General features: G+C 35.3%; 1 protein-coding gene across 1 annotated transcript in view; it reads right to left on the bottom strand.

Moving 5' to 3' along the window:
* Positions 1 to 15349: 15349 nt before the first annotated feature.
* The window catches only part of LOC134650974 (galactokinase-like), a 59034-nt gene continuing 52320 nt past the window's right edge, over positions 15350 to 22063 (bottom strand). The window contains exon 9 of the mRNA XM_063505940.1: positions 15350 to 15478. Coding sequence (XP_063362010.1) covers positions 15365 to 15478 — 114 coding nt within the window. The 3' untranslated portion in view covers positions 15350 to 15364. The remainder of the gene's footprint in view (positions 15479 to 22063) is intronic.

Raw genomic sequence — 22063 nt, forward strand, 5'->3', positions numbered from 1 at the left:
CACACTGGACACCCCTGAGCCGCTCACACCGATGTTGCTCCTGGTCGTCTTTACGACGACAGTTTCAGGGGCCCATCTAGTGAACGGCAAGTCACCACCTACCCCGATAACGTGTTGCACTAACAGCATTGTTATGGCAGGTGTCCGGACCTCTTTGCAATAACCCAGTCTCATTTCCCACCCAACCTTCAATCCATAGACCGGTATACTGTTCACTTTTTCTACAATAGGCCCAATGCCTGCTGAGACCGGTTCATGGGTGTCTATTGTTGCACCTGTGAAAGGGTCCCAGCGGGCGTTTTACGTGACATTAAAGCTCTCCAAATGGACTCTACGTGTTGGATCTATATGCCCACGCAAGCATATCAAAAGACCGGGATTTATAGGCCCGTGAAATCTAAAAAGGAGTTAAAAATAATCATTCCTAAACAAAGAATATTATTGTTTATACATAAATCGTTTTCGTTACTTATTGCCTGTAATATTAATATTTTAATGTGTTCGCTGAGTAATTAAAATGCTGTCTCACGTTGCCTCAAAATCTTTACCAGAAATTTTCGGGTTAACAAGAAAGAAACTTGAGCTGGCCAGAATTATAAAGACAAATATAGAATTATAAAGAGGATGAAAGGGGATAATTTAATTTTGCTCTTGAGTGTGTTCCAATTTTCCTTCAACTTTTTCGAGGTACCCATCTCTCAAAGAAAATATCTACGAGATCAAATTGCTGGCTAGTTTCTTTTGCAAATACTAATGACCTAGGTATTCTAGAAAATGCGCTAGAATATCTAGGTAGCTCATTAGTATTCGTAATCGCACGTATTGAGAAAAGATTGAAATCATATTGATTTTCAGTTGTAGGTACCTATTACTCATTTTAGCATGAGATTTTCTTTATATACCTACTACTTTGCGACGTCGTATCGTGGCACAAAAAATTATGTGATCTGGGCCCCTATTCGACATGTGCAACTGTCAAATTTCGCGTCATTTGAAATTCAACTGTTGAAGTTCATTTGAAGTTCATCAAGTGCTGAAGTTCATTTGGTACAAACAATAATTTAACAAAAAACAACTTTGTTTTATTATTACTTTAAGGTTTATAATGGTTTGGTTTGGTTGTCACCTAACTGTGGATTGCTAATGTCAAATTTTGACAAGTAATGATTCCAAATGTAGACTTTTTTCTCTATGACCTTCGGCTCCATCTTGGAGTTTTTGACGTGCGAAAGGGTAATTTATAGCAAAGAGTAAAACTTTTTTTTTTCAGTACGTAAGTTTACATGAATTAATGACATCTTGTGAGCGATAGACTAACGAATGCGCTGTAGGCGATGCGGCGGCGAGTAGTGGAACTTACGTGACAATTTCCATCAATCAAAAAGGGACTACATTGCTGATGGTGGATAAAGGCTATTAATAATTGAATTTTAACAGCAAGAATGCCTTATTGACAAGCGATCTTTTTGTTGAACCCACACCTACACGTCAAATAATGCTTGCTCCACACATTCTCCTATAAACGCTCAAAATTGTAAAAAAATGAAACAATTTACTCATCACCTCTCTCAACTCAAGCTGCCTATTTCTAAACCACGTTAATAAACCACAAGTTGTACCTTAACACATTTCGTAAACCACATATTCAGAAAAGTCCGTATTTTATTACTAAGTGGAACATGAATAGCTTGTATTACTTTTTTGGCATAAAAATAATCTAAATTAGTCAAAATATTTTGACTAAATATTGCGCTACTGCTACCTACTATATAGGTACCTACTACCTTAGTAACTTGGTAACTTTGTCAGTCACCAACTATTTTGATGCTACCTACAAAGAGCATCAAAATAGTTGGTGACTGACAGGTCAGGCTCCGGTCTTGGTAAGTAATATAGTCAAATACAGTAGGTCATAACATAAGACCTAACATTACTACCAAGACCTAAAAGTACCTATTGTTTAATATGTATCTACTCAGAGATGATTTTTAATTAAAGGAGATTAAATACATATATGTTATTCAACTACAAATAAAAAAAATTGATCTATTTCAGTTTACACATTTTTTTTCGTTTAATTTTAATAAAACATTAAAGTTTTTAAGCATTCAACTTTATTTAATTTTCTTCACTTTATTATTTTCTGATATTTAGGTAGGTATGGTGTTTCAGGTTGGTAACAGGAAATAAGAAAACCACACCTCTCCAAAAACTCTGCTGGTGATTCACATCTGTAAGTTTAAATATGAAACATGATAAAAACACTTAAATTAAAAACTTAATGTCTGGGAGACCGAGTTTTGCTCTGGAAACATATAATAACCCAAAAATGCGCGTTTTCCCAGAGATAAAACCTAGCTAGATCGATTTTGCGCCCCCGTAAACCTCCATATAGCAAATTTCATCTAAATCCGTTTAGAGCCGTTCCCGAGATCCCCGAAATATATTATACATATAAATAAATAAATAAATATACAAGAATTGCTCGTTTAAAGGTATTAAAAACTTATAAATAAATTATTAGCCCTAAATCCTGGTAGTGAGTGTAGTGACCTACCAAGTGCGGTAGGGTGCCCTTCTGCAGGCTGGCGGCTTGCCCCGCTGGATAAGAATGCTGATCCGCATCATCAAAAGCATACAGATATAAAGCGCTTTGACAGCTCCTCATAGAGGCAACGCGCGCTAGGCCGCACGCCATAAATCTAAGCTAAAGTCTTAAATTCGAGATCATGAACATGAAATATTGTTCGCTATAATATTAAAATCATAGGTATTAGACCTATGATTTTACTATTATAGCGAAAAGTTAGCAGGAGACGGCCGTGCCGTGGTCGTGATAGGTACAGCATGCGTGGACCAGACAAGCAAACCCTGAATTATGTTCACCTATGTATATTTACTCTTCTTTCCAAGATAATCATCTTTTTCAAAATGTAACCCGTATAATCGGGCTGTATAATTGCCTCAATTTTTTTTACACAAAGTTGTATGTAATCTTAATTCGATAATTAATGATGTTTTACATATTTATCATATACTATTTTGCAAATTTTTCTTGGATATTACGTTGTTTATTTCGATTGACGTGTTTATTATTTTCGTTACTATGACAGCGTTTTTTTTTCTTTTTTGGCATTTACTACAGTAGCCAGTGTCATGTCGATATAAAAACACTTTAAAAATGGAAAGGTTGAGTCCTCAATACAGTGACATTATAACTCAAACAAGAACCATCCAAAGGGGGGTGGGGGAAATTTCGTTATCTGCCTCTCTATCACTCTTGCATATACGAGCGAAATTTAATGGTGGCAGATAACGAAATTGGTTTCGCGGCAGGCCCTCTTTAAACAAACCGCCTTGATTCATCAATGTTATGTTTATTAGGAACAAACGTTGACTGCCGACTGTCCTATATATTATACTACTCTTTGCTGCCCACTTCTAGCGCTGACGGTACACCGCGAAAATCAGTAAAATGCTGCAAATGGTGTTAAAGGTCTGAAAATCGGTACGATTGATCTTTAGGACATTTGAAACAATTTGACCCGAAGCGCCCACAAATAAAAAAAAACGAGAGGAGTTATGACGTCATGTTTTTTTGTATGAAATAAAAAAAAAAATGTTTAGAAACCTATCGTGTATGGTATTAAACGAAAGGGCTTTCTGAGCCAATGCTAAAAATATATCACATAGTTACATTTCAGTCATTTTGTTTAAATTATAATAAAAATAGTTTTCAAAACATACCAAGTTTGGGCTTCTCCAGATACAATACCATAATTTTTTTTTTGTAAAATATACCTCAAATTATCCCTAATATCCTCATATCTAACCCTAATAAAGCAATTTTGAAATTATTTACATTTAGGTTTTTTTTTTAATTTTTCAATTTTACAAAGTGTAATAATAGCCCTGCCGAATTACTCAATACGAGTAATAATGTCATTCGGGTAAAATAAGAGTATTGAAACTTGCTTTTTCTACTCCCGTACTTTTATTTGTCATTTAAAGGGTCGTGCACACACCTTTAAACCCCTAACTTATAGTTATCAACACAAGTCTTTAGTCTATTCCCCAAAAAAATATTTGTGCATACACGCAGTATCTTTTTGGCACTTTTACGATACTTCGTGTAATCACCATTTAAAAAATATTGTATGGAATACATTGTTTCCAACCTAATTTTAATTGTCATTTCTGACAGATGAGTAAACCATAGACATGTTTTGGTTAATGGTACGATTATTTTCATCTTTATAGGGCTGTATCTCCTAAACCGTGCGTCGTAGCACAAAAATAATCAAATTTTCGTTCCCCTTTGAAACTCCTAAGTAATATTTAGAAAACACGAAAAAACAAAAAAAAATAAAGATTTTTTTTTTATAGGGTTGTATCTCCTAAACCGTGCGTCGTAGCGCAAAAATATTAAAATTTTCATTCCTCTGTAAGAAACCCTAATTAATATTTAAAAAAAAAACACAAAAAAGAGATTAAAAAAAAACAAAAAAAACTTTATAATGCTGTATCTCCTAAACCGTGCGTCGTAGCGCAAAAATAATCAAATTTTCGTTCCCCTTTAAGAAACCCCTAAGTAAGATTTAAAAAACACAAAAAAAGAAAAAAAAAAAGAAAAAGAGGAAGAAAAATATTTATAGGGCTGTATCTCCTAAACCGTGCGTTGTAGCGCAAAAATAATAAAATTTTCGTTCCCCTTAAGAAACCCACGCACTGAACAACCTATCACATTAGGACATGAAACAATCATCATCATCCATTTTTATTATTATTTCATTGCATTTCAAAGTAAGTGCTTGGTCGTAGAAAAAGTATTGTATGCAACGTTGTTTAACCGAGTCAAAAAATACTAGTGGCGTCTTTATTAACAATTTTCGGTTGTTGTTTGTTGTTATTGTTACTCACGCCACTCGCCTTTTTTGACCTCTCTTAAACAACAGTTGCATAAAATACTATTACATGTTCCTTTGGTAATATCTAAGCTTTAAGTAAGCAAAAGTTCTGATGAGTGGGGGGTGGAGAACTCGGGAAAGGGGGGACGTTAAAGGTGAGTTTTTTCGGTTAATTCTTTCTTAATTATTACATAGACAATTTTTAGTACGACTTATAGATTCCGAGATATAAGCGACTTTCTGAAAAAAACCGTTATATATTAATTTTATGCTTTCTTTTTAAATATTTAATTGAGAGATTCATAGATCACACTATGTAAAATTGAAAAATAAAAAAAAACCTAAATGTATATATTTTCAAAATTGCTTTATTAGGGTTAGATATGAGGAGATTAGGTATAAGATTAAAGGTATATTTTACAAAAAAAATTTTACCGTATTGTATCTGGAGAATCCCAAACTTAATTGGTATGTTTTGAAAATTATTTATATTATAATTAAAAAAAAAATACTGAACTGTAATGATGTGATATATGTTTGGAATCGGCTCAGAAAGCCCTTTCGTTTAATACCAAACACGATAGGTTTTTAAACAATATTTTTTTATTCCTTACAAAAAAAGATGACGTCACAACTCCTCTCGTTTTTTTTTTATTTGTTGGTGCTTCGGGTCAAATTGTTTCAAATGTTCTAAAGCTCAATCGTACCGATTTTCATACCTTTAACATCATTTGCAGCATTTTACTGAAATTCTCGGTGTACCGCCAGCGCTATATAGGTATACTTGGTCAACCAGATCTTGACAGTAGAAAAAGTCGGCAATTTTGAAAAAAGTAGGCGCGAAGGGATATCGTCCCATGGAAGATTTGAATTTCGTGCCTTTTTTTACTGACAAGATTTGGTTGACCAGCTATATACATATTATACTACTCTTTGCCTACGCCTTTGCTTTAAACTTTTTTTAACAAGTTTTCACAGACAATAATTTGACATAGACACATCAAGGCGGTTTGTTTACAAAGGGGCCTATCGGGAAGTGCGAAAATCGAAACTCAGCTATTTGCCTCTTTATCGCTCGAATATGCAAGAGTGATAGAGAGGTTAGATAACAATATTTCTAATTTCTGACTGTATTTTTCTTTAAATATTTTCAAATATAATTTAAGTTGCGTTGTTTTATCACAAAGTTAAAAAGACTTAAAAGACCACTGTCTGTATCATCACCATCAGATCAACTCGATGGTAACCATAAAAATATTGTATTGTCACCCATATTACATATTATGTACTTATGTAAAATTTCAGCTTCATTGAACACCCGAGAAGTGGGTCAAATCTAGACACGCGGGAGCGTGTCCAGCCAAGTTCAAAGAAAAAGGAACTGGCGACGCAGCAACCGTGTGTAATATTACACCAACCATTTCGAGCTACTTTTGACCCCTTCACAACTTGAAACCTACTTAACCTACACACATGAAATTTGGCACATGTATTCAAGTCCCTTAGCTTGTTCAAAATACACTATTTCATAAACATAGCTCAAACAGTTATTGATAAATTAACGTTTAAAAACCGGCATTTTTGTGACTGACTGACATATAGATCAAAAACCTAACCCACTTCCAGGTGACCTAGAAACTTGAAATTTGGCATCAAGGTAGAGGTAGGTAGTTTTTACGTATAGGCATATAGGTAATATATATTTTTCTGTTAGTTTTTCAAAAACTTGGTTTGTTGTTAAAAACTAGCCAAGACAAATCCTTTATAATTTCAGGATTTTCTACACAGCACAGAACTTGGCACCCATATAGATCTCAATTCTTTTGTCGGCGATTCAACAACGACACGTATTCTCAATATTGAACTTGGCTCTCATTTCACATTTATGTTTTTGTTGGGATTTAATTTGCATGATTTGATTGGAACCACATTGGAACAGACAGACAACCAACGGGACAGATAAAACTAAGTAAAAGCTTGAAAAAATGTGGCTTTTTCAATTTCTATTGCAACTTCAGATGAAAACGGGGTCTCTATTGTTTCCCAAATAGTTTTAAGCCATAATGTATTGTTTGCTCGAATTTTCGTTAGTCATAATTAATTTAGTTCAGAAACGCGTCACTTTTCAGGATTGCCATAAAACAAATCTAACCTAACCTAACCTATCTATAGGATAACCTAACTAAAATCTTGAAATGTTAACGGTTTCAGTTTTATGAGTAATGATAATATAACAAACAATACATTATGACTTAAAACTTTATGGGAAACAACGGGACCCCATGAAAACGTCCTTATTGAAGCATAAGGACCCTTAATTTATGGAAAGCCACATATAACAACCAATTCGAGGCTACTAGGTGGCAAAATACGACTCAATACGTGTAGGTAGGTCAAATACACGAGAGTATTAAAATAAGGATTTATATTTGGCCAAATATTCTTGTGACAAAGTTATTCTTCCTCGCGTTATCTCGATTTTGCCACGGATCATGAGAACCTATTGTTCTCTTGACAATTAATCCCAAGGATTGACGTAGGCACTAGTTTTTCCGAAAGCAACTGCCATCTGACCTTCCAACCCAGAGGGTAAACTAGGCCTTATTGGGATCTGTTAGGCTGTTAAAGTTTAAAGTTACCTACTCGTAAGTCTCGTAACACAACATATAAGTTTCACATAACAAAATTACTTACATATATATATTATGTACATATTACTTTTCTAAAAAAAGGACTGAAATCTAGTGCTGCGAAGAAACGGTATTTTTGTTCGGCTTTTTGTTGCTATTTTGGCATATGGATACATGGTAGAAGAAGTAAGTATGGAATCCTCCTCCGTTTTGCGTGGTCCGACGCACCTGGCCGGGTTTTCGCGATTTTCCGTCAATGTCTGTCAATACCTTATTTCTTACGAACACCTAAAATAATAAGTTTAAAATTAATCTCAATATCTCCAGTTTGCTGTTCATTCAAACTGACAAAATCCAAATTTCTAAGGCAATATACGACCGCTGTCTTATATAAACCATTAAAATTCATCATGAATAACCCCACGTTGCGTTGTTATAAATTTAATTAAATAAATAATTATTTTATTTTATTTATTACAACTAATTAGGCATAGCGTCCAATTTAGAATATGACACAGGCACTAGTTCTTACGAATTTTACCTTAATTTATTAATCAAAGGACCTGAGGTAAAAGTGAGAAGAGGTTAATAAGCAGATGCACCAGCTAGTCGCCGACGCTCCGCTTCCCCCGGGATTAGCCCTTAAGCCTGCACCTAATAGACTGGCTCATAGGGGGCTATGAGCTTGCTGTTGCGTCAATTTTCATTTTTAGAAAAAAAAACTAGTCTACTAACTACTAACAACACAATAAATGCTTATTTTGCCGCATTCTTCACTATCTCTCCCTATTTCACTGCCATCTAACCCAGAGGACAAAAATATAGCTTATTGTGGCTACTGGCTACTCCGTCTTCCTCATGACTCATGCTCATGATATTTTACTTCACCATAAAGTAATTGGTGTAATATCAAATGATATTTTTCACACAAGTTACAAGAAGTTCATTGCTAAGAGCCGGGGTTAGGACCCACGACGATTGGTTTAAAATTTAAACTTTATATATAATTTGTTACCTAGTAATTATACTAAATCTGTTTTCTTTTTGACATTTAGTGGTATATGTATTGCTGTATGTTTATTGTCAAGTTTTTTTAAATTCTGGACAATTGTCATATATTCGTTTTCATGATAGATCTACACCAACGCCACTGCATGTCATGTTCTTGCGGTTTATTTTTATAACGCCAAGATCGAAATTTGACTGTTAACTCCATCTTGCGTCGAGTAGAGGAATCAAAAAACTATAAAAAATAGAAATGCAGTTTACTCTATGCCATAGAATCCCCTTTTAAATGTCATAAATCCAAACATGGCGGCCATACCAATAGACAACCAAGTCTAGCGATGAAATGATTTGTTTACATGAGATTCACTGACAGATAATGATCTTTACCTATTCGACAACCCATGATTGTTCAGATTCAAATGAACTTCAACATGCGACGTCAAAAGTGGCATGTCGAATAAGGCCCCTGGTCATTACCAGAAGATTTTATTTTATTTTATTTGTTAGGAAAACTTACAGCTAGAGTAACAGGTTAGGTAATAACATGTGACGTCCCACGGGTAAAGGTACCTTATGGTAGTTGGCGCTTACGCTATTATTAACGCCGCTCCAATACTATTGCGGTGCTATGCAACGTAAGCGCCAGCCGTCATAAGGTACCTTTTCCTGTGGAGAGTCACACATAGAAACAGTGAGCCAATTACAAGTTTCCACATGTAGAATCTGCGTAGAGTACATGGCGTGCAAAATTACAAATCTAATAATACTTAGGTACTTTACTTACAGTTATATTTTGCTTGTCTTGGTTGACAGGTAGAAAGGGTTAAGTAAACGAGAAGAACAAAAGGAAAAAAAACAGGATAGAATACATAAGAGTTAACAGTGAGAGAAGTCTTGACTCATTTAAGTAGCACTTTCACTCATATGATTCGTACATCACACGTGCAATTCGTGAATTATTTTATTATACATAATCGCCATTCACTTAACACTGCGTCACAAAACTCGTTTCACAACGAATAAACAGTTTTCTTTAGCGAAAAGGAAAATTGTACTTGTCTTAAATCAAGTCCAATTAATCTGGAAAATTCCAGTATTCTTAATTTTGTTTTTAATTTATCCTTTAATTTCAACGTGATCCCTCTTATTAATAACAAGGTATTCATTAAAAAAAATATTAAGAAAGGATTCTAAGGCCGCTTTCGTCGAGGCAAAATTTTATGAATGACGCTACCGTCATTCATAAACCTACCTACGTACCGTCCGGATTCAGGCTACATCAGTAATACTGCTGTATTGCAGCGCGACAATACTGCCGACTGCATAACTGCCACGAATCGAACATCGATCAGTAACGCAATCAGCAGTATTGCCAATACTGGTGCTGTTATGCTGGTTTAGTATAAATCCAAACGGTACCTTTACACTCAAAAACAATATAGCGAGTTACATATGTTACTGGCACGTGAGCTTTTGTTGATATAATGTCATACTTAAAGAAACACAGTCCTTTAACACAACTCTTAAGCTAACTTAGCTCGTTCGCTGCGGCAATTAGTATAACTAATGGTATAACTCATAATTAACCATACTTTGTGTCAGATCTTTCGGTTCAGTGCCGCAGAGAACGTGTTAAAAACTCTAACAATAATTTATTAACTTTCGTTACATGACAAGCGATGTGTGTTAAAGTACATTAATTGCCATAAGAGACAGCTTTAATTAAATTGACAATTAGAAGAACCAGATAATAAATTGTGTAGGTAAATACATAGTACCTATCTGATTCTTCTAATTCTAAAATTGTTTTGATAATTAATAATTATAAACATTTAACACCTTTTCAACTAAAGTATAAAGCAATTTATACGTCGCAAAACATTTTTAAACATGTACATAAGCTAAATCTAGTGAAATAAACTCCCGCGAGTTGAACCGGGCGTAAAGTTGGTTCATCGTTGGTTGGTTGGTTGGTTTGTTCATCATGCCGGGCCCGCCGTACTTGCCGCGGCCGCGTTTGGGTGGCGATGAACCAGCGATGAACAACCTTTTTGCACCTAATGATTATAATTATACTTCTTAAAAACCCGCACGTGCGAAAATTAAATGCTCTGCGATGAGTGTGATTGCGATGTATGAAGCAATTTTGTAGAGTGTGAAGATGTACTAATAGACAGACAGACACAGTTACCTTAGAATTTATAATATACCTAAGTAGCGATAGTATACACGAACTACAGGGTTGTTTGTGGCCATGCAGGTCTCCGTCTATTACGTTCACTTTGTTACTTCGAATGAACCTTAATCAACTCTCATAAACCTTAAATTCCGACGTTTCACCTGAGTTGCACCAGCTGTGGTCACGGAAAGACTAACAACCCAGCAAATGTCAACGGAGATATTAACCTTTTCGACGCCATGTCAAACACAAAAGCTGTCTCTCAGACGCCACGTCATCGAAGTGTCAAAACTGAAATTGAACTTTATGCATATGCACCTAGGTCTATGTTGCTCTGTGGTCTATGACCGATTTATACGTCTTTGGCGTTGAACCTGCGGTGCGTATATATCGGTCATTGGCGTCCAACTACCCGAAATTAAAGTCTATTTTTTAATTCGGTAGACTAAAATGACATTTCTTAGTATGAAATGACATTTTATGTTCATACTATGAACTGTCATTTCAGTCTACCGAATAAAAAAATATATTTTAGTAGCCCCTCGCAACACTCACACCCATCCCGTAGACCCGTTTGTAAAATTAAATATGTGTACAAAACGCGAGAGTTTAAAGTGTTATAATTCTCATAAATCTAATAATAGTAAAGTAAACCTAAAGGTCATTGACACCACTTTGATGTTACCTGATATGACTGTTATACACAATTCATGAATAAATTATGTAAACTATTATGCTTTCACTGTTTAGAAACGCATTAATTTACATAAATAAAGGGATGGTTAAATATACATTTTGATAAATTGGAAATCTCTGGAAACCTAAATTAAAACTGTATTTTAAATCGCTCTTACAATAATCTCAGCATACTCGTATCGTATTCGGGCAGTGAATACCTAAATAATATTGTCTCACATAACATAACAGAATACCGTAAAATGGGGTGAGTAGGTTTCGCGGTGAGAGTTGGGTTGTGAATGGGGAGAGAAGGGATGAAAGGGGGGTGAGATGGGATTTAAAGGCTACTGCTACAAAAATAATGTATTCCAATTTAAAATGGAGGTATAGTAATAAGTACTCATAATAAAAAAAATGGATCCAACAATCTTCCAAATTCACCTTTGTATGAAATCCCATCTCGCCCCAATTACGAGGGATACGGGGTGAGGTGGGATTTCCTGTTTATCGTCAAAGTTATGAAATGGAACTACCCAAAATAAAATAAAAACTAAAATACAAACGTCCGGAACACTTATTATATACACCATCCAGTTTGCATATGTAAAAATAAAATGTTATCGAGGTTTGAATGTCAGTTTTGACCCTACTCACCCCATTTTACGGTACTAAGATGCTGACTTCTAAGGGCCGAAGTGTCACCGATAATTGAATGCTAGTTACGTTCACTGCAGCATTTGTTCGATCAATTGAATTCTTTACACCTACTTAGTCGGCAATTATGTACAAACCAAGTACAAACGCAAGCTATTTGTTGAAGGTCTGTAGAGCCTTAAGGAAATGACATCATCAATCATTCAACATTGTTTTTGACGTCGGGATCGCCCGTATTTTATCGTTATTTTCGTGAGTAACGAAAATTCTTGATCGTTTTTTCGTGAGTAACGAAATTTCTTGATCGTTATTTTCGTGAGTAACGAAAATTCTTGATCGTTATTTTCGTGAGTAACGAAAATTCGTATACTTACAACTAAATTAACTATAGGTATTCAGTTACATTTACATGGGGCTTGCAAATATTCGAAACTTTCAGATATTCGAATATTCGACTTTTTCTGACGACGTATTCGAATATTCGAATAATTATTCGAATATTATAAAAATAAGAAAAGGAACGAGAAATCGGTTTATTATCGTTTTATTCAAAAGCTTTTTTCACATATTGCTAAAACTAAGGATATTTGGCAGAAATCCACTTAATTGACTAGATTTTATCATCCTACTATTTATAAGATGCCCACATTTATAAAAACAAGTAAAACGCCAAAATTAGACGTAATTAATATTTCTAGATACAACTTATTATAAATGCGTCGTTGCGTGAAATAATATAACTTTAACCATCCAAACACCTAGGTATGTAAGATATTTTTCTCAAACATGCAATGAAATGTCGTCGCTCCGGGCGTTATATCAGGCTTCGAAGTATCACGTTTAGGGCGGAGCAACTCCAGAGAACTGTAAAGGAATTTCATACGAAATTGAAGGCCTAGGCCGGGAAGTAATTTTTTTTTTAATTCTAATGTAAACATGGGGTCTGTGTCCATGAACAGACTAAACAGCCGAATTATATATTTTTTTAATATTTTTGGTGAATGAATGGTTATCGGAACAAAATATCCGCGTTAACGCCTGTTATACACGAACGTACTGATATTAAGAATACGAATCTGTATGATTCAATGTGTTGATGAATAAATTTAAAATTTTGTCTATACGTAAGTCACCAGAAACCATAGACAATATTTAAAATCCTCTGCATTTATTTTATTTATAGAAATTTAGATTCTTATTATCAGATTGTGTATAATGGCCCTAATAAGGTTTATTCGAACACTACACTCGCGAAATACGGACGACTTCCGTAAAAAAAAACAATTATGGCGGGATTGGAAGGAAAATTAAAAAACTTTTGTTGTGAAGTTGGATTTTTATTATAAAGATTATAAATTTGTTTTTTTGAGTGGTGTATTTTTTTATTTCATTGCATGTTTGAGAAAAGCACTATACATGCCTAGCCGTGAAAAGCCCTTCTTTCCCGGCGTCTGCAGTAATGTACTATTTTTTTAATAGGTAATTATTTTCCGATTTAAATTAACTTGTAATCACTCAGAAGCCTGTAAAAAGGCCTTTAATTTCATTGTATTTTGAATATTTATTGACTTTATTTGTTTTGGCAAGTTATTATTCCTAATGGTAGGCTAATTATATAATATTGGAATATTTAAGGGAAAAAGTTAGTTGAGTACTGGGTGGATTATTCGTCAGCTAAAGGTGCATGGTTAGATTACCAAGTTGGGCAGGTTTGGTATGATTAAATTTGAGAATTGCGATAAGTGGCAAGGCTTAGACTTCAAAAATTCGCTTATGCTTTGGTTTCCTCCGATAGCGGTGCCGTCATATAGCGGCCGTCTCCATACAAATACTATGACATCCATATTTAGCCGTATTATTTAGTATGGAGACGGCCGCTATATGACGGCACCGCTATCCTAGGAAAACCGATCTTTAACGTACGCTTGTACTGAATAAACAGAATGACCCTTTAACTTGAAACTTACGCACCGTAAAAATAGCATACTTTTTGATTTCGTTTTCTTTTAAATTGAGTTAGGTTTCACTGTATTCACGAATTCTATCGAGAGGAATACAGTAAAAATATTATTTCCTTCGTATTTGGGTACCTACCGTTCCTCATTCACTGTAAATACCCGTAAAACACACAGAAACTGTAACTACAGCGGATGACATAGATTTTTTTATAGTAATAAAAAATATTCGAATATTCGAAACCTGAGCGGCCGAATATTCGAATATCAAAACAGGTCGAATATTCGACAAATTCGAATATTCGAATTGCAAGCCCTACATACTAGTGATTTCAATGCTAAAATTATTCAATAGGGTAAAATTGGACTTTACATGTAAGATCTAAAATAAATGGATTGACAAGACAATAACCTAGCTCGTTGGAGATGAATCCTTTCGTAATTCGTATATTAATTACCCTTTCTATTGTTAGGAGGTACATTATTACAAACACGGGTTATAATAAAATAGATAGGTTAGCAACAACAACTTTATTTTTTTACTCTTAACACACACATGATCGACTCCTACAGTTCTAAAAGTACAAAGTAATAGAAAATACGAGATCTTCCAAGCATCTTGTCATTTACTACAGGTAGGATTTAATATATCACTCTGTGTTAAAATACACAGATTGATTAGACATAATCCCCCTTATTCATAAAACTTTACGGGCCTGATTTAGTTAAAGTATGTTTTATCCCTTTCTTACAAATAAATAAGTCAAAATGACAGATAAGGACAAACGATTATTAGCTAATTGAGGTTTGTAGCGCGTTTATGAATAAAGGGGATACATATAGGGTAATTGGCCAGTAACTGGCCACTTTTAGTAACTGGCCGCCCTAAACTAAAAATGAATTCTATTCACCTATAAACAGAAATCATTTTAGTATAAGGCGGCTAGTTATTGAAGGCTGGCCAGTTATTGAAACCTTATATTCTTTATAGTTATATAATATATTTTGTATTGTTTTTACCTATGTGTCTTTATATTCACTTTTATATTCACATTGTAAGTAAGGAACCAAAAATTTTATTTGAATAAAGAAAATTATAATATTTTAGATAAAAACTATACGTAGTTTCCAGTGTAAAGTGTCATTCAATAGAACTTGCTAACTATGTAAACAAACCGCCGTACTAAAATTGACACTGAATGTCAATTTACTAGTAACTTTTGTTTACATAGTTAGCAAGTTCTATTGAATTAGGTAATAGTTACATAATTGTTCACTATGTAGTTGTCATCCAATCCCAATAAATTGATTGATTGATTGATTGATTGATTGAATCCCGTTCTTTTGTTTATATTAAATGTTCAGTTTCCTGGCGCCATCGCTAGGCACAGCCAGTAAGAATGTAGGCTTTCCTTTGTATTCACTCAGAATTCGACTTTTGAGTTGTTCTACCGCGGCGTTCTTTACCTGAAAATAATAAAAAGAATATTATAATAATCTAGATAAAATATTATACGCGCAACGATATTACAGTTGTTCTTTATAAAATAACTTGGTACAATAGCCTAGATACCTTATACAAAACGTGCCCGATCGTTCGTACCCTACCTCATTATGCCGAGTAAGCCTTCAAAAACTAACAAAGAGATCCCGACATTTTGTAAAATATAATATTTTTTACAAGCTTTTACCGCTTTCACTCCGCGATTTCGTCGCTTTGCTACAGGTAGCTAAAAGTACATCCGTTCGGCCCCAATTTTGGGGAAAGCCATAAGCCGCGCGTGGCGCTGTCGCCACCTAGCGGCCATATCTGTGCTGATCGTAACAGACGCGTTTTGTTAGAGAGTGAGTCTTCTGTACCTAGTACTATTATTTATTCTGTGCTTTTACTTAACTTGCATTGTACAGTCAGCAGCAATAGTTGCTAAGCGGGCGAGGTGTTCAACATGATCTTGACGCGACTTTATTGTTAAGAGAATAAAAGCTCGTCAAGATAATTTTGAACACCTCGCCCGCTTAGCAACTTCTGCTGCTGACTGTATGTACCTATGTAACTAGGTATGTATTTTCGTACGGGTCAAATCTTGTGAGTAAAATTTTACCCACATCCCGGTTTCCGATGAAGTTGAAAATGTTCAACTGTGTAAATCGGGTGACAATGCAATATTATGGTAAATACCTACCATTGAGCTGATCAGATGATGGGGACAGGAGGTGGCCATAGGAACTCTATGATAAAACAACGCAACCTAATTGTGTTTGGGGTTTTTAGAAATGAATATTAGTTGTCTGTGGAAAGAAAAGTACAGTCAGCGATGAAAGCTTGTAAGTACCCAAAAAGGAAATTTTTGCCAAAAACTTATTTACTTATCCCTTAACATTACAAAATGAAGGTAAAATCTTGAACCGATACCGATTACTTTAGGAAGTTTAAGGGAGCTTAAACTGTACGAGTAGGTACGCGCTTATTAGTGTTGGCATTTTTTTATTTGCTGTCGAATTTTTTTCTTCATATTTTGGTAAAATGTGGCGTTCCTGATTTGGTCCAATATAAGCGCAATTTCACCTAGGTCTTGAAAGACATTCCACTGTGTTACAAAGATGTATGGTATTCGTAACCCAGCGGAAAATTTCATACACATTTATTTCGACAATTTTCGTATCTATTCCGCTCAAAAGGAGGACTTCTTCAAAGCTACCAAATTGTATAATTCTAACGGAAATAAAAAATACCCACCATTTTTAGATATAGCACCTGTGACGAGTAAAGTATTTTTAACTAAATATTTTTATTTCCAATAAATTCTGGGAACGGAACACACGTTTTAGCTTATGGAATAATAATAGATATATTTAGGTACCTATACATTAAGTAAAACTTGTACAAACAACTTCGATAATATCCCTTCTCCCTCCATAAAACAATGTCTAGACATATTTTTCAAGGACAAAAAGGTTAAATATCAGTGGAACCTCGATAACTCCAACCTCGATAAGGCGATATTCAAAAATTCAAAAAAAAATATTAATTTCAATCAATTTCAAATAATCCTCCTTAACACGAAATAAAACGCCATTTCCTTTCCTTCAAAGCCCGAAACCTCCATAACAAGAAAAAGTTAACCTCACTAAGACGAAGTAACCAACGATTCCCTTCACGGCTAATCAGGACTTTTTTACCTCTATAACTCGAAAAATTCATTTTGACCTCTACAACTCGAAAAAATAGTCTAGTATTGTTTTACCACCTCTATATCGCGAAGTTATTTACTAACAAACCTCTGTAACTCGAAAAAGATAATAAGACTGGACTCTCTGCGTTTCTATAATTACCTCTCTAACACGAATTTTTCATGTGTTTTACCTCTGCAACTCGAAACCTCTTTAAGACGAACAAAAACCTACAAGAACCTTCCTAAGTCAAAAAAAATAAAAATTAAATTAAATTTAAACTGTTTATTATAAATAAAATTTACAATATTTATGAACCGACTTAACCTAATCTACACTAGTCGATGCTCTCTATAAGACAAAACCTCGTTAACACGAAGTTTTTGGCGTTTCCCTTGATATTCGTGCTATCGAGGTTCTACTGTATATGTATTTAGGTACAAAACGTTTAAAAGCTAATAATATTCAGACTCAAGATAATCTGTTTTAACGAAGGTACTTAAGTACTTCCCACGAAAGAAAGTTTGGGCTAAGGGCGTCTGAATACTAATTAAATAAATACGTTTTATGATTTAAGTATTTACTAGAAATATTTAAATAAACAACAACTTATGGTATTAAGTTTAAATCTAAGGTACGTATTAAATATTATAATACTGATTTGCGGTAGGTATGTTTTTAAAAGCTTATTTATGAAGATGAAGCTTTACATTCACCACTTGCTTAATTACTTACGGCCCAATTCGAACAATGCTTATAAGATGTCACATCGATACCGATCATTCATTCTCAAAAGTGACGTTTTTGGTTGAAGAAATGTCACTTTTGACACTGACAGATCGGTATCGTATCGCTGTCACATCTTATAAGCATTGTTCAAATTGAGCCGTTAATCATTTTTTATGCTTGACAGGTTCATGATTTTAATTTTACGTTAGCGATAGTGATCCAATTAAATTTATATTCAGCTAAGGTAAACGTACTAGTGCTCGACATGCTAATGTCCAATAGATGGCACCCTGCTGTCACCTCTATTGCCAATGACTTAAGTTTTAAGATGGCAGTACTGGGTCCGCGTCGAGCACCAGTACGTTTACCTTACTACTGACAAAGAAACCTGTCCTAATAAGCTTAAAATAAATTTAAAAGTGGAAAAATTACTGCCTTGGGTGAGTCTTGAACTCACGGCCTCTGGCTGGATCAAGCCAAAGATCTCTCTGGATCTGGAGTTCAAGTCTCACCTAAGGCGGTATTTTTTCCACTTTTAAAATTCTAAACTCAATAGCATCGTTCGGACGTTCGCAGACGTTTCTGCTTGTTAAAAATTTACATGTACTAATATCAGCACGTCCCTGTTTTCAGTCACCATTATTTTATAGTAACCGATATTAGAAAGCAACTACTCTTATGGTAATAACGATATGTGAATTCTTTACAGGAGTTTTGCCTCCTAAAATGTTTGAGGCAGTGAAATAAATCTGAGATTCCATAAGTTGACTTAAAAACGAGATACGTTACTTAGAATCCCATTAAAACGTCAGAATAATAAAACACAGGTCATTCATGAGCCGTTACCTACTCTTAAGAGCTCTTAAAAATACATGACTCAAGTTATGCCTTTCCGAACATCTGTTTGAGCTTTTAAATAAGGCATTTATCGTGTTGCTATGCTATATTTTCTGTGAAATTTGTCGTAAATGGGCCTGGAAGCGTATCATGGTCGCATATTTATCACTTGTCATGTCATGCGTCTCTTTCGCACTTACATACTTGATAGAACGTGACAGGAATGATGACAGATGATAAAAAACCGACCATCTTAGAGCCCTACTGGTCGTGTTTGTTTATGAATTTACTCGGGATAATTGTAAACTCGTTACCCAATATTATTCCTTTTAAAGATAATTTCAAAAAGGAATTATTTATAATAAGAGTTCACACTGAAGCGTGACGGAGTATTTTTGAAGTAGGCAGATGTTTGTTGTTCTGTGAAATTTGATGCCCTTTTCGGGAACGAGCTATAAGCGTGCAGTATAATATGTGCTAGCTATGGATAAACCAATATATGTATCTACCTAACACAATGGCATTTCTTGTATCAGAAAGCTGAGAATTCGCAAATCCTTGTAGAAGATGGCATCTATCTCGGTCTTAAATCTTCTCGGGGCAGAGGTGTAGGGTTGGAGCTGGTCTACCTAGCTTTATTTGACGTTCATAAGCGCATTGTAATTATGCCTACTTGAATAAACTATCTTTTATCTTTATATCGCATCTCTGTCTCACAGTCATAACAGATTCGTAATAATATAATAATAACGGGTTCCTCGCTAACTCTGTAAAATTAGCATATCAAATATCAAGTTGTATATGTATGCTGGGTGGTATGCGTAAGGTAAACAATGTGGGAAAAGGAGTGGAGAGACAAGCCTCCCGAAAGCCTGGGCGCTATTATTATCAACCCTACAGTGAAACCACCTGGCTTTTTAATGCCTAGAAAAGAATGGTGTCAGCTCACAGCTGAATACTCTAAGAACCGGTTGTGGACGCTCACGAGCGTTCCTGCACAAATGCGGCTGGGTGGAGTCTCCGAGGTGTAAGTGCGGTGCTGCGGAGCAGGATGTCGCGCATATCATTCGAGACTGCGCGCTACGTAAATACGACGGAGATCCAGCAGACTTGTTCACCCTTGACGGCGACGTTATCCAATGGATGCAGGGTTTAACCATAAGCCTATAAACGACTGACAATATGCCATACGATTAAATAAATAAATAAATAAAATAAATAAATAAATACGTCATACGTGAACAGGGTAGATTTTGGAGCATAGTCCACACCTGAGTACAGTCACGCTCCGAGATTGTCACGCCATTTTGGATTCTAGCTAAATTGGACTACTAATTTAGCTAGAACCCTAAATGGCGTAACAATCCCGTGTGGTGACTGTACCATGATAACGTCCGAACCTTCACTGCCAAAAAATGCCGAACACGAGTGCTTAAAACAGGATGCATTAAAAAATACACTTTAGGTAGGTATGCATATTAATAACAAGCTTTCACTTCTCGAAAAATCCTTCCTTTGCCTTTAAAGTACACACCAACAAAGTACTAAGCATTCAAGGCAGGGATCGGATATCGGTATTTTTTGTACGGGTACGGAAACGGTATTTTTTCATTCTTTGCTAATTACTTCATTTCTAATTGGGCAATCTAATAATACGAAGTCGTAACCTAAAAACACAACGTAGTGCTACATTTCGAGTATAAAATAATTCGAAAAATATGTTTATTTCTATGTTTTTGCAAAAAACCGGTTCCGATCCCTGATTCAAAGTACAAACAGGGCAAATACATCAATCAGGAAATCATAAACGTGTAGGTACCTATTCAGAAAAGTGAATAAAAAGCGGCCAAGTGCGAGTCGGACTCGCCCATGAAGGGTTCCGTATTTAGGCGATTTATGACGTATTAAAAAAAAACTACTTGCTAGATCGCGTTCAAACCAATTTTCGGTGGAAGTTTACATGGTAATGTACATCATATATTTTTTTTAGTTTTATCATTCTCTTATTTTAGAAGTTAGGGGGGGGACACACATTTTACCACTTTGGAAGTGTCTCTCGCGCAAACTATTCAGTTTAGAAAAAAATGATATTAAAAACCTCAATATCATTTTTGAAGACCTATCCATAGATACCCCACACGTATGGGTTTGATGAAAAAAAAAATTTGAGTTTCAGTTCGAAGTATGGGGAACCCCAAAAATTAATTGTTTTTTTTTCTATTTTTGTGTGAAAATCTTAATGCGGTTCACAGAATACATCTACTTACCAAGTTTCAACAGTATAGTTCTTATAGTTTCGGAGAAAAGTGGCTGTGACATACGGACGGTCAGACAGACGGACAGACAGACGGACAGACAGACAGACATGACGAATCTATAAGGGTTCCGTTTTTTGCCATTTGGCTACGGAACCCTAAAAAACACCAATCTGTGCGAACCATTACATCTTCCCAATCAAAGCATTCGATTTTGATCCAAAAACTAGGTCATAACATATGTTATGTGACAAACTTCAAACGACATATGTATTTAAATAAATCACCAATAAATCCTCTTTCAGTGCGGATTTGAACCCAGGGAAAAAGTATTTTCCCTAATAATAATTTACGCATGTAGAAATACATCGTTTATCATTTTGGAGCATGAAAGGGGAATGAGGAAACGATTATAGCTAAATATTAATATATAAATTTACTAGCATTTCACGTAAGGGAAAAAATGTAATTGAAATCAAACATTTATGCTTCTATCAAGGACTACGACTACCGGGAGGCCGTGGCCCAGGTCGAAGCGTCCGATATGTCATTTCCTATGACGGCTGATCGCTGATCTCGTGGTGCTTTACATAGAAAACGAAGCGCCGGAAGATCCGGTCCGGCCCTGGCCCGGTCTAGCGTGAGTCATCCTTTAAGCTGACATTTTGCGTGAGCCTTCACGTGGCCTTCACATACAAACGGAGTTTCGCTCTCAGTTTAAAACTACGTGGTGGATTGTAATGAAACATTGCACATACAATGACATGAGGTATATCTAGTCCTGTAATAAGTTTATAACATTAGGTCCAGTTTATAAAACAAACGAAATAGAGCAAAAACAAGTTTTGTATGAAAAACTTAAATTCGCTGTATTTTTTTAACTATGGTATCTGAAGCTACATAAGTGTAAGGCCTTAGTGGACGCTCGAAGCAGAGCGTTCGGCGGGGCGTGCAGCGTGGCGTCGGGCTCACAAGTGATTTGAGCAGCGTGCACTAAGGCCGCTCCTATACGCTCGCATTTGTTTAACATGCACGCCGCACGCCCCGCCCCACTGCACGC

This window comes from Cydia amplana, chromosome 9, assembly GCF_948474715.1.
Source record: "Cydia amplana chromosome 9, ilCydAmpl1.1, whole genome shotgun sequence".
In the NCBI taxonomy this organism is placed as follows: domain Eukaryota; kingdom Metazoa; phylum Arthropoda; class Insecta; order Lepidoptera; family Tortricidae; genus Cydia; species Cydia amplana.